The following is a 14721-nucleotide window of genomic DNA, read 5'->3' on the forward strand; positions in this document are numbered from 1 at the left end:
ACAAACAATGAAATAAATATTCTATTTTTATATCCATATATAATTTTGTTTCATCCATATTTTTTTCTCACTCGTACTTTCATTAAAAATAATATTAAACCATCTACATATTTTCATTAAACCAAAACCTACCCATATTTTCATTAAACCAAAACCTACCCAACTCAGGGTCCTTTATTCTCACTTTCTCATAGGGGTTTTACCAAGCACATATAATATCATTTATTCGGCTATATTTGACCAAGAATATAGGGCGCGGGCGATTGTATGTATCTGAAGTATTAAAAAGCGGCGCCTGTATTTTTAAATCAAAAGGCTTCTCAGTTGCCTAAATTGGTGGCGGGGAGGTGCACGAACGTTGAGAAAATGAAGCTTAAACAGTTGGAAGGATATCTGGGTGGCCTCCAGCAGTTTTCAAATCCAAAGGTAAGAGACTAGCTACATTGATCCCACTGCTCCCAAGTATTTCTAAAACATACTCAGAAAAGTTGGCTCAGAGTTAAACAATTCGATGGTTATTCAGAAATGTTTAACCGTTGCTCAAATGCCCAAAATCTGTTTTCGCCGATTATTCTCCACTTTTGCAGAAAACCCAATTGAGAATTTAATTCCCAAAGAATGCTTGTATTGTAGCCCTAAGTATTTGTAGAGAGTATAGCAAGCTCCGCAAACACATTTATATTTAGGCTCTGTGAAACAAATAATCAGAGGTAAGAGAATGGCCGACTACTGCTCATGCAGCTCTCCTCAAATGCGGTGAGTTTCTTCAGTCTGATAACCTCTGGATACTCCGAAATCACCGTGTCAAAGAATACTGGCTTGTAAACTTGGCGTGATTAATAGTTTGAGATGTATTTCTAGCTCAAAGTGCTTTAGGCGGCTTAAGGAGGTGTTAACGTAGTGACATTCGACCGACTTTCAATAGGTGTTGCATGCCCTACTAGAGCTTTCTGACAAATAGAGCCACATACATATATTGTCATAATATCTGAACCGCTAGAAACTAACTTGTTGAAGCATAATTAATTGCTAATAGAAAGCCAATAATAAATAACCGTTTATTCTACATTGACTGTGTTTTTATTCCCTGCCCAAAGTTCTTCCTGCTTGTGCAGGGAAAACGACCTTTAAAGGGGTGAACCACTGAACACAAGGAATTTCGTTTTGCTAAGATGCTACAAGAGGGGTGCTCTTCCGTCGAAATAACCCAAGACTTTCACCTTGACAATATTCATTCCTCCTAGGGAATTGAACCTTGCTGATGGTCTGACAGGCTTTTTTCAGAGAGAAAACGACACCTGACTTTTATTAATGAAAACAAAAGGAGGTTACATTTGCATATGGCTGTAAACCCAGAGGAGCTACATACGTCGTCGGACAGAGTCCCTCAGAACATGGACAAAGAAACCGAGATCTCTCAGACTACCCTCTTCACCGCTAAACCATGATCCCTCCAGTTTATTAACTATGGTTTGACTAGTAAGTATGGTTAAATTGAAGTGTGCATGGACTTTAGTTAATTTGCGAGAGATCTCAGAAATCACAGTTAGGCAATGATGAGGGCTATCAGCTTAGAGATCAACCACAAATAACAAAATAACTAGAGAAAGGAGAGCGCTATTGAGAATTATTGAGAATAGGCACAAGGTCTTTTACTGTGCCAAATGGCAATGCTATCTTGGTCACTCAAGTAGGATCTCAAAAGTAACAAAACATGTTGAGAAGGGTCCCCAAGGAAGTTGCTACCTCCTGTTTCATGTGGGTCATCATATGACGATGCTGTTGGGGAAGATGCATGTAGTGGGTGAATTAGATCAGTTGTCAAATTTCAATTGAGTTGGTGGGGGAAGCAGCATGTGGGGCGCATGATGAATTAAATAGGTTGTGGAGGCATACCAAAGGCTCCATGTAGGGGTCTTGGTGACTTCAATTAGAATTCGGGCTAACTGTTATCTATGATGTAGAAATAGTTTGGAGTCATAAGTCTAGAGCATAGGTGAGCTGAGAACCAAGCAGATTAAAACAGGGTTGTAGGGGAGCGCCCCCCCTCACGTCCCCTCTTTGAATTCATGCTCCGGTCGAGAGCGTGCTCCCGAAATCCTTTTTGAAGAGGGAGTGATTTTGGGAGCGTGCCCCCTGCAAAAAAATGCTCTCTGGTTTTTCGGACCGCTTAGTCTTTTTTGCATTTTTTTGTTTGCAGTAACATTCCAAATGCAATTTTTTTCAAAGAAAGAAATAATTTTTGAGTGGGGTAGCCCAATGATCAATCCTATGGCCCTAGTATTGATATGCGATTCATGGTAATGTTAAATTCTTAAAGTAAAAGTGAAAAATGATGAAAATGAAATGACTCAGGATGTTTGAGAGTGGTTCTGACCTCATTGGATTTCATATGGAGAAAGTAGAATTTTAGATCTCATTGAAAATCCAACAGACTTATCAATTTTTCAAGATTTCAGGATTGGGGGATTGCAATGTTTCCATTGGATTTTGTCATGTATTAGGGTATGGAACTCGTATTTAATCAAGAACACCAATCCCTCTATGTACCTTGATGTTAGTGACATTGGTTGTCGAACTCCTCTATCATGACCCTCCTAAAAATGTACGCATCACTCACAAAATCTTGACTTGACATGCTATGCTTTTTCTATCTTATGTTAATGCTTAGAGGGTGATATTAATGACAAAGATCCCTATATAGATCCAGAGGTAAGGACAAAGATACCTCTGGATATTAATGCTTAGAGGGTGATATTAATGACAAAGATCTTGATTTTCCAACAAGACTAAAAAATTAGACATTTCTCGTGGCGGCAAGAGGCCCAAGATTTACTTGTCTTTTCTAGCTTCTAGTAGTTTTTATAACTATTGACTCTTTCATATTTATTATGATATTTTTTGTAAACAATATATGACAATTTAATTTTGAAGTTGGCAATTATAACTCATTAGTAATGAATTATAAATATGATGCTTCATGAAAGTTGAAATTTGTTTCATTTTATAACATTTCATTTCATGTTAGATATTATTTGTTGTAATGGTTACACTTAGCTTACAAGTACAACTTTGGTGATCAATGGTGATAAATGTTATATATTGAATTTTGAAAGCTTGAAACTTTAAGATTGATGAATCATGAGACTCAATATGTTGTATGTTACTATGTTGCTAACTTGTGGATGTGGTTGATGAAGATTATAACTTCTAGATGATTGTTGTTATATGGTTAAATCTATGTTTTTTATGTTTTATATATCTAATTCATCATTCTACATGCTTTTGTTGACATATATGCGTCAAAATATAAAAAATATAAAAATATATATAATATATAAAAAATCACTCCCCAAATCGCTCCCAAACTGGGAGCTTCTGAAAATGTCGCTCCCGCTCCCGCTCCCAAGTAACCTTGGATTAAAGAACCGTGATGATTGTAGGAGTCAATATTTGATGTTCTAAGTATTAGAGAGAGAATTCAAAAGATGCAATTTAATGTAATGGTGCAAACTTGCATTGTAGAACTTTTGTGATGTGTATTCTTCTCAGGTTAATGGAATATTTGTTTTGTGTTATGGCATATTGGCATTGGTAATTTTATACGGCTTCAGTTAGGTCAAGGTTTTGATAAAATATGATCCTGCAAAAGGAATAGATGTGCGCTGAACAGTGAAAGGATTACGTGGCATGTCTAAAGGTAAGTTAGCTCAAGAAAGGAAATAAACATGAAATTAGCAAAGATGGTGTATATACTCCATCTGCTCTCTTAAATTATTGTTGCCCTCTATTGTATTTTTATTGTTGTTTCTCAAGGATTTCTACAGTCAAGGCTTAGTGACCTGTTCTGTAGTACGAAAAGGGAGTCTATGAGGATGATTTTGCATCTCGGACATGATCCCTTATTCTTGGTCCACAACAAAAGTGCAACAATTTAGTTCAGGGTGATAATTTGGCTTTGGAGTTGGGGTTTTGGCCTATTATGACTGTTAGGTCCACTTGGCACCTTTCAGCCATAAGTTCATACACATACATACCGGTACAATGGAAATTTATATAAAGATGGAATGACTAGCATGCAATGCATCCTTCTTAGACTCTAGGGGTAATGGTTGATACACCCACTATATTGGTTTCCCATGTGATTAAAACACATGTGGTTGACACTATTTGATGTTCATATTCATTATCTGTGTGATTGAAATACACTTGGTTCATTTTGGATGAAGGATCAAGATTTGACTCGTGACTTGGCAATATTTGGTCCACAACAAAAGTGTAACAATTTAGTTTAGGGTCATAATTTGGCTTTGGAGTCGGGGCTTTGGTCTACAATGACTGTCAGGTTCCCTTGGCACCTTTCAACCATAAGTTCATGCACATGCATGTAAATTTATATAAATATGGAAGGACTAGCATGCAATGCGCCCTACTTAGACTCTAGGGGTAATTGGTGATACACCCTCATATTGGTTTCTCATGTAACTACAACGCATGTGGTCGCTACTATTTGATGTTCATAGCCATTATCCGTGTGAATGAAATACACTTAGTCCTAGCCAAGTTTACCATACCTGATTCGATGCTTGGTTGATTTTGAATGAAGGATCAAAATTTGACTCGTGACTTGGCAATATTTGGGGGTCAACTGGACAAAGAGTCAACAAGTAAAAACATAAAAATACACCAAAATTTAAAGAAAGTTATATATTTTGCATTGATATGAAAATTTATAACATGCAATGCAAAATTAATGCATTTTCAATTTCAAAATTGTATAACTAAGTATACATAAGAAATGCTCTGGATTCAGGGTGATGTCAGATGGACCATGACATGAAGAAACAAATGAGGAATTATATATCTCTGTCTTCAGAAGTCCCTACCTTGGCATTTTGTTACATCCACATTAACTCCAAAAATAATGGGTTGGGGACCTCATGGACATGCTCAATGATTCGGTGATTCCAATCGGATGTGGGATCAACGTTGTTGAGCTCAATAGCTGTTAAATTGATGAAATCGGTATTGCTTGTGTGGGTTTTTCAAGCCTAGGTGAATGCTGTCCTAATGTTCTCACGCTAAATAACTCAAACATAATCTATTTAGCAGTAGAAAATTAAATTTCTAAAGATTGCATCAATAACACAAATAGCTGAAAAATGAACAGTGGAAGAAGTAAAAAAAATACACAAGTACTTCTTCAAATCAGCTTTTCATTCTTTTGATCAAAGCTCACAAGGTGACCTCTGCAGCTTGCTTTGAACCAGCAGCTGTAAAGTCAATAAAATCCTTGGCAATTTGTTACATGCACATTAACTCGTCCAAAAATAATGGGTTGGGGTCCTCATGGACATGCTCAATGATTCAATGATTCCAATCGGATGTGGGATCAACATTGTTGAGCTCAATAACTGTTAAATTGGTGAAATCGGTATTGCCTGTGTGGATTTTTCAAGCCTAGGTAAATACTGTCCTATTGTTCTCATGCTAAATAACCCAAACAGAATTTATTTAACAGTAGAAAATTAAATTTCTAAACATTGCATCAACAACACAAATAACTGAACAATGAACAGTGGACCTTTCATTCTTTTGATCAAAGCTCACAAGGTGACCTCTGCAGCTTGCTTTGAACCAGCAGCTGTACAGTCAATACAATCACCTCAAACAATAATGTATTGTCAGAGCTGAGGGTGTGCGATCAGATGTAAGGGTGTACGTCCCGTCCTTGAAGAAAGAACTGCTATAACAGTGGTACGGAGGCCAGTCTATACGCCCTGCTGTACTTGCTGGTCATTTCAGCAATTTGCTCTTCTTCTTCTCCTTAAATGCAGTCTTCCCTCTTCCAGCTCTCTTGCTGTCTTCTCATGTGTGTATATCCGCTTCTCCTATCTTATTCTATTTATTCTTTGAGAGAAGGTAACTAATTTCTTCAATTCTAGCAACCAATCTTTTCAATCTTGTAGAAAATCCACAAAATTCTGATCTGCTAATATGAGCAATCTGAAATAAAATTTCTTCTCACGTAAACACAGAATTTCTTTACTAGATGCAGTGGAATAGGAACAGAAATAAAAGCACAGTCACACAATAAAAAGTTAAAAACTCACTGTTTTTCTAGGGAACCCAACTGGGAAAACCCTCTGCTTGATGAGAATTCTGTTGATGGAAAAAACTGAGCAATTGATTTCTTGCAAAATACAACTGTTTCAATCTGAAAGACACACTGGTCTTTCCTGCTTGATCTAAGCTTGCAATCCTTGCAAGACTGCTGACATCTGCTGCCCTCTACCAACCTGTGCACAAGCTTGTCTTGCACACTCTTCCTCTCACAAGCTCCACGCACAAACTCGTGCTTCCTATTGCTTGGTCTCAACAAGTCGTGCTCACCAAAACAATGATTAAACTTCGTTTCTCCTTTTAAAGGCAATTCAAATGGTTAAAATTAGTGAGTTTTCTAACTAAGGAATGATTTTGTGATTGATTGAGTGAGCATGAGTTAACTGCTCATGCAACTCATCCTATTTTAAGTCAACCACTTGAAACTCAATCACTTGTGTTTTTCCTCAATCAAATCACACTAAAAAATCAAGAAATCGACTTTCAATTTCAACACATCAGTTAAATGCATCCTAACTTGTCCTAATTTTTAGGGATTGATTCCTAAATTATAGGAACTTGTCCTAATTTATAGGGAATCTCCTAATTTTTAGGAGTTAGAGTCATGCACAAGAAGAAACTCTTTTCGGATCCTATGATTAAGGCACAAATCAAGGAACCCTTTTCTTGCTAATATTTTCAACACTCCCTCTTAGCAAGGAAGGTGTTCCAAGAAGAACCTCTCCCACTTGGATCTATCTTCAACTCTACCAAATTCTCCGCTGCTACAGTTGCTCCCTCTGAACTAGAAGACTTCCCTGCTTTCTTTTGCGGAATTTGCTTTGAAGACCTATTCTTTCCCACCATGCTTTGCGAGTCCACCACTTTAGTCATAAGTGCCATGTACCCTATGTACCTGGGTGTCTGCTTCTTGATTCTGGGAGACTCTGTGAAAATTTCTAAACAGAAATTCTATTACTGCAGCAACTGATTTTTTTACCTACTTATTTTCCAATAAGTTATTTACGAAATCCCTTCAATCAATATTAAAATAAATTCTACTGCAGATATCACACCATTATGCAGAAACAAATACATGCACAAGAATCAAACACATCGCACAGTTATTTTCGACAATTGTCGTCGAAAAAACCTAATGCGGGAAAATCGGTGCAATAGAGGAGGTTTTATTAATCAGCGTTCTTGATTACTAGGGTGCCAACTGGCTTACCCAACAGAGATAACCACAAAAATCCTTCGACGCTTCCCCTAGGCTCAGCTAGCCTCTGTGCAGCTTCCAGACCCTCTGCGTCAGCACTCTGCCTCACTGCGTTAGCACTTGGCCTCTCTATGCCAGCTGCCTCTGCGTCTGCCTTTCTTATTTCTGCTCTGGTCCTCAAGTACTATCCTTGCCACTCTGCTATGCACCCACTACCTCTCACTGCAATCTAGACCACTCGTTCAAATTTCTCAGCAAGCCCCTCTCTAGAAATCGAACTGACTGGTCTCCTTCTATGTTTCTCCAACTGACCCTTAAGTCTTCTCTTATACTTTTTCTGTTGATGAATCAACGACCGAGATTAAGTCCCTAATCAACGGCTAAGATTAAAATAGACTTGATCTTTATCTCTTAGAAGCTTCTCATCCTTATCTTTATTAATACCCATTAATATTTTTATTTTCCTAAGTTGAGACTTAGGAACTCATTAAAAATATTAATTATTTTAATAACTCCTCATCTGGATGAAATTTTCCAAAACGATTTCTGGGTCTTGGAGATCTCATGTGCTTTAGCCTCTCCACCAATTTTCATGGCTAGAGCACATTTGATGCTACCCCAAATCAACACTCCCTCTTAGCGAGGAATGTGCTCTAGTAATGCTCCACCACTGAACATCACCCTGATCATCCTGCACCGGTACCTGTGCTGATGCTTGGCCTGCTGCCCAACATCCTCTGCACTGCTACCTCTTGTACTGCTGCCCATGGCTCTACCACTGCCACTGCTACATCTGTATTGCAACTCCCTCTGCATCCGTGCTGCTGCTGGTCCTTCTTCCTATGATCTGAAATTGGTCTAAGACAAACAATTAAGGTATTACAGACTCATGTGCATGGATGTGCCTATGTTATTTTATGCAACGGATCGATAAGATTGCGAAATACACAGACACTAAAGCAGTTAGAGAAAACATAACAGGCAAACATGTAAACACAACAAGTTTAATAAGGAGTTCACCCAATACTCCTGGGCTATGTCTCCCGGTCCAGCCTTCAGTGGTGGCCTCTCTATTATGTTTTCAAAAGCAGAGTTTTTACAACAGTGAGCTCAATTTGAGTCTCACACAGCAGATATGAATCAACAAGACTGTACTTGGATCCCCCAAGTCTCTGGAGTACACAGACTCTACTTACTGAAACTCGACCTCTATTGGTCACAGTAGTATGAGCCCAATCTGAGACTCATACATGACAGGCATATACAGAGGAGTTCGCTTGAACCTCTCAAGCCTTCTCTGGAGTACACAGACTCTCTGACTCTCTCTGGCTTTGTCTGGCTCGATGCCGCCTTTGCTTTTGCAGGTCAGCTCGGCTCCTTCTTTCTGTGTCTAACAAACTCTCTTCACTACTGCCTTCTGCTTACTTGCTCTGTCTCTGTCAGTTCGTGGCTTTAAAGCCATCGGCTTCCTGACTGTTTGTTTCCGCTTCTCGGCTTTCTGGTTTCCCTACCTCTGTCTGTCTGAATCCCTCTGTTCGGCGTAATCATCATTGTATAACGCCTCACAGGGAGGTGGCCACCTATTCTGTAATGGATGAGTGTGTTAGGTTCACTGGAAATGTTTGAATGGTCGTTATTTCCATTTGCTCTAAGATTGCCCGCGAAATACGAATCTCTGTCAATGCATCGTCTATATCGGATTTCGAATCTTATATAATTTTGCCTGTTTACCCCGCCAAATTTGGTCATCCATTGGATCGCGTCTTCGCCGTCGTTCTGGGGCGTCTAGATCCAACGGTCATTGCTCATATCGGGTGGATAAGTAACATGACGTTTACCCGTCCGATGTGAGCGGTTTTCTCTCTCTTCCGCCAGACGCGTGGCAATCGATGTGTGGCATTGGGTGGGACTCGGTTGAAACAGCTTAGCACCTCGAGCCCTTCCGATATCTTGTCGATTTTGTGGAATCTCGCTCCGTCGGAACATAATTAATTACTTTTCCGCATTTCATAACATTTTCAGGTTCGGGCGCTCGGGGCTTATCCTTCTTTGAGAGGTTTGCCCTGCGATATGCGATTAGCGAATTAACCTCTGGTTTTGCCAATTTGCGCCAACGCGCGTTACCATGGGCCAACGGTCTGCGCGCTTGACCGAGGGTCCTCGTTGCTCTGCACTGATCACAAATTGCCATTGTCACGAGGATATCTCTGATAAGCTTGACCTTTATAAGACTTTGAAATTTTGGCATAATTTTAAGAGTTCATGAAAACTTAGAGAGTGTTCTAGGATCCAATTTGGATCACGGCCTTCCTACTGAAAAAGCTTTTGGACCACCAAAAGTTAGTTTTAAGCATTAATCAAGTGAGGGTATAAATTCCTCGCTTGCCCAATTTCTATCCATCTTGCACTGCTTGGTTTTGAACCTTTGAGCCCAGTCCTAAGGTACTCAACATCCCCTCTGTGCATTGTCCTTACTTTCCTGTCCAGAACTGTATCTCCCTGCAATTCATTGAGATAGTCAGGCAACAGATCATCAATAGAAGGAAATTGACTCTGCTCTTCGGGATCTTCAATCAATGAAGGTTCAAATAGTCTCAAGCTTTCTGCATTAACAACTGAATAGATGTGCATGTAAGCTAGCAAATCAAGGCGAAAAGCATTTTCACCAATTTTCTCTGTAAAAATTTCTGTTTTCCCACCCCGGTTTTCAGTTTCTCCTTATTTCTCCCATGTAGTTAAATGCCCATTCCCATAACCATACATTTAACAGACTGAAAAAAAATAAATATTGCTGAAAACACAAATTCTGGAAATTTTTCAGAATGCTGGAAATTGCAGAATTAAAAATCAGCAATAAAAAACAGCCATTAAAACACATTAAAACACTGATATTTTTGGTCAACTTGACCCTGGAAAAACCCCCTACAACTCTTGGGGAAAACCAGTTTGAGAGCTCTTCTTTATTTCTGAAAATTGTCTTTTTACAGTGAGAATTATTCAGCAAAAAATCAGCAAACAAATTTACAACTTATCTCCTTTCCCGTGCCTCACAGCAATCTGGAAATCACAGCAAACAGGACAGCAATAAATGCTGTACGACCTCCGTTTTGTGTGCAGAAAAATCAGCAAACTGCTCCTCGATTTTTGTGCAAAAATCTGCCTTTCACTATGTGCTGAATCAGCTGTACAAATCTGCTCAACTGCTGCCTTGGAATGTGTGCCAAGCTGCTGTCTCCTTCTCCTTCCTGCTCAGAAATCTCTCTTGCTCTCTTGCTCTCCTTCTCTCAATCTGCTCATGAAAGAATGAATGACCTTTTCCTCCTTTTCCTCCTTTAATATAACTTCAAGTGACTTTTGGGTGATCCAAGTGACTTTTGGGTGATCTCTAAATCCAATGGCTGAAATAGATTTAGATCAATGGTTGAGATTAAATGCTCATTTAAATCTCACTTTCTATTTTTTAATTCACCCCACTTTAATAAAGACCCACTTAGTCATTTATTTCCAAAGTCACTTTTCCTTTCTAATTTTTCATTGACTTTATAAAAGTCACTTTAAAATTATACTTAATAACTTTATCACTTAAAGTCACTTTTAAATTAGATTTAACTTTATAAAATTATAAAGTCACTTTAGGAGAAAAATTAAATTCTTTTGGACACTTTTCCCTAGGCCAAAGATCAAAGCCTAAGGGAACCACCTGTCCTCCGTTACCAAATTTCAACACTCCCTCTTACCGAGGAAGGTGTTCCTCACCACACCCATCTTGTCTCTGAAGTAGACATGCTTGCCCCGTGGTAAGGCTTTGGTAAGAATATCTGCAACCTGCTCATCAGTGGAAATATACTCAAGCTTCACAGCTCCCTTCTGAACATAGTCTCTGATGAAATGATATCTGATCCCGATATGCTTTGACCTGTCATGAAATACTGGATTCTCCGTGAGTTTAATGCAACTCTGATTATCACAGTAAATCACTGAAGGTCTCAACGGCTGACCAAATAAGCCAAACAACATCTTGTGAAGCCAGATGGCCTCACAACTAGCTAGACTGGCTGCCATATACTCTGCTTCCGCTGAACTCAGTGCTACTGACTGCTGCTTCCGGCTGAACCATGACACTACTGCTGAACCCAACCCAAAACAACACCCTGAAGTGCTCTTCCTATCAGAAGCACAACCTGCCCAATCAGAATCAGTGTATCCTGCCAATCTCACTCCATCTCCCTGCCTGTAGTCCAGACCATAATCCACTGTCCCCTGCAAGTACCGCAAAATGTGTTTTGCAGCCACCCAGTGAACCTTCCTAGGCTCACACATAAACTGACTCATCGTGTTGACTGCAAAACAGATATCTGGTCTAGTGTTGACCAAATACATCAAGGAACCAATCAGCTGCCTGTACAATGTGGGATCCACCAACTCGGAATCCGAAGCATGAAGCTTCTTCCAGTTGGTGATCATCGGTGTCGACATGGGTCTACAATCCTCCATGTGGAATCTGCTAAGGATGTCCACAATATACTTCCCCTGCCCCAGGAAGAAATGCCCCTCCTCCTGCCACACCTCCAAACCCAAAAAGTAATGCATCAAGCCGATGTCCTTCATCTCAAACTCCGCCGCAAGATCTCTCTTGCAGTGCTCTATGAGTCTCTCTGCACCTGTAATGATCAAGTCATCCACATATAGCACCAGAATGAGAGGCTCCTCACCAATCACAATAAAGTAAAGGTTCGGATCTGCCTCACTCTTTGTGAAACCCATCCCCTGCAAGTATGTATCTATCCTGGAGTACCAAGCTCTGGGAGCTTGCTTCAAGCCATAAAGGGCCTTCTTCAATCTGCACACATGGGACTCCTTCCCATGCACCTCAAAGCCCTGTGGCTGCTCAATGTACACCTCCTCCTGTATGAAGCCATTGAGAAATGCGGTCTTCACATCCATCTGGTGGATCTTCCAACCCATCTCTGCTGCTATCGATATAATGGAGCGGATCGAAGTATATCGAGCCACGGGAGCGAAGGTCTCCTCATAATCAACTCCCTCTACCTGGGAGAACCCTCTAGCCACAAACCTCGCTTTGAATTTCTCAATGCTGCCATCTGCAGCATGCTTTACCTTGTAAAGCCATCTGGAAGTAACCACGGATTTGCCCTTAGGCCTCGGCACCACCTCCCAAACATCATTCTTCATGATAGAAGAATACTCCTCCTGCATGGCCTCTCTCCAGATCTGCTGGCTAGCTGCCTCCTCATAGCTAGAAGGCTCAGAGTCAAGGATGCTGGTAACCATCGCCATATAGCTACAGAACCTCTCAGGTGGTCTACTCTCTCTGACCGGCCTCTTCGGCTCAGCAACAGATGTGGCATCTCTCAAGGTGTCCTGAAGCCACTTGGGCTTCCTCTTCCCTGAGCATGCTTCTCCCATAGGAGAATGAAACTCCTCCTCCTCATCATCATTAGTAGCCTGAACTCTTGACTGTCTGTCTGCTGTCCTCCTGCCTGTACCTGAACCTGTAGAAGCTAAGGTACCGTGTGAACTGTCCATCAGTGGACTCCCTAGTGAACTGCTCTGTGAACTGCTCTGCATGCTGCCCGGAGCACCACCCCTCTGGCTCGATGAGCCACTGCTCACTGACGGACCTGACATCCTCATAGATGTACCTCCGGATCCTCCTGATCCCTGCCCACTGGATCCCTGCGACTGACTCAACTGCTGCTGAGGGTCTGGCTGATCCAGATACTCTAACTCCCGTGACCTCCTAAAGGCCCTGTCCTCCTCGAACTTCACATCCCGTCTGACAACAACTCTCCTCTGTGCAGGAATGTAAATCCGAAAGGCCTTTGAGGTCTCACTGTAGCCCACAAAGATACCCTTCTCTGCGGTGGGCTCTAGTTTGGTCCTCTTCTCCTTGGGTATATAGGAGTATGTAATGCATCCAAAGATATGAAGATGACCAAGATCAGGCTTCTTCCCAGAGAAAGCCTCCTCCGGAGTCATGTGCCCCAAGGCACGATGCGGACTCCTGTTCTGCAAGTAAACAGCTGTGTTGCAGGCCTCTGCCCACAAGAACAATGGCAACCCCTGATCATGTAACATAGCTTTGGCAGCCTCTATGATGGATCTGTTCTTCCTCTCCGCAACCCCGTTCTGCTGGGGGTTGTAAGGAACAGTGAACTCCCTCCTAATGCCTGCCTCCGCACAATAGTCAACAAACTCTCCAAGGGTGTACTCTCCTCCATTGTCCGACCTCAAGGACTTGATCTTTCGGCCTGTCTGTGTCTCCACAAGAGCTCTGAACTCCTGAAACCGCTTGAAGACCTCACTCTTGGTCTTCAAGAAATAAATCCAGGTCCTCCTGGAGTGATCATCAATGAATAAAACATAGTACTCATACCCACTCAAGGAAACATGAGACATCCGACCGCTCACATCGGAATGAATCAAATCAAGTATCCCCGTCGCTCTGCTGTCACTGCTGGGAAAAGGGGATTTGGCAAATTTGCCCATCGCACAACCTCTGCAAGTATCAAAGTGATCAGTACTGAAATCTGGCACACCTGTAGTGATCTCCTGCAATGTCCTCAAGGCTCCATGATACATATGTCCCATCCTGCGGTGCCAAATCTCACACAGCTCAGAACTGCTAGCTCTGCTGTCGGTACTACTGCTCAATGCCAAAAGGGGCTGAAATGCAAACTTGTACACCTTTGCATGGCGTACACCTATCACTCTAGCTGAATCAGCTGGAGTGTCCCTGGGATACATCAACACCTGTCCTCCGCTGAACAGTACGTCATATCCTCTGTCCTCCAAAGCTGAGACGGATATGAGGTTCTTCCTCATCCCTGGCACATAAAGAACCTCTGACACCTTCAAGGGAGGTTTGGACTCCCTCTGAAATGTCACTGTCCCCACCCCGACTGCTCTAACAACTCTATCATCACCGAGTACTACTTCAATATCAGTGCCACTCTCTGAAAGCTCTGAGAAGTACTCACGGACTCCTGTCATGTGACGTGAAGCCCCACTGTCCACATACCAAATACCTGTAGATGCTCCGCTAATCGAGGGAAAAGCATGCTCCCTCTGAACCTGTGTGGCAGGTGATCCTGCACTAGAGGACTCACATGTAGTGAACGCAAACTCCCGGTCAAAACGACCTGCAAAGTCCTCAATCTCAGCTGAAGCTGCCACGTCCTGGTTCTTTCCCTTCTTCTTCTTCTTCTCCGGACACACAACTGCATAGTGTCCCATCTTTTGACAATTCCAACACTTCACCTTGGAATAGTCCTTCTGTGTGTTCCCCGGTTTACCTTTACCTTTGCCTTTGCCCCCACCACTGCTTGTGGAAGCCTGCTTCTTCCCTTTGCCTTTCTTGCCTCCTGCCACCAGTGCTA

The 14721-nt window shown here is 41.5% G+C and overlaps 1 protein-coding gene across 3 annotated transcripts in view; it reads left to right on the plus strand.

Moving 5' to 3' along the window:
- Window positions 1-212: 212 nt before the first annotated feature.
- LOC149260379 (S-adenosyl-L-methionine-dependent methyltransferases superfamily protein) overlaps window positions 213-14721 on the plus strand; it is a 413041-nt gene continuing 398532 nt past the window's right edge. Inside the window, exon 1 of one of the 3 annotated variants that reach the window (XM_089420520.1) lies at window positions 213-426. In XM_089420520.1, coding sequence (XP_089276646.1) covers window positions 367-426 — 60 coding nt within the window. In that variant the 5' untranslated portion in view covers window positions 213-366. The remainder of the gene's footprint in view (window positions 427-14721) is intronic. The other 2 variants (XM_089420535.1, XM_089420528.1) reach the window with 2 other exon arrangements.

Source organism: Pinus tabuliformis, chromosome 6 (genome assembly GCF_031772625.1).
Source record: "Pinus tabuliformis cultivar Carrire ecotype Pingquan chromosome 6, CPIR1, whole genome shotgun sequence".
In the NCBI taxonomy this organism is placed as follows: Eukaryota; Viridiplantae; Streptophyta; class Pinopsida; order Pinales; family Pinaceae; genus Pinus; species Pinus tabuliformis.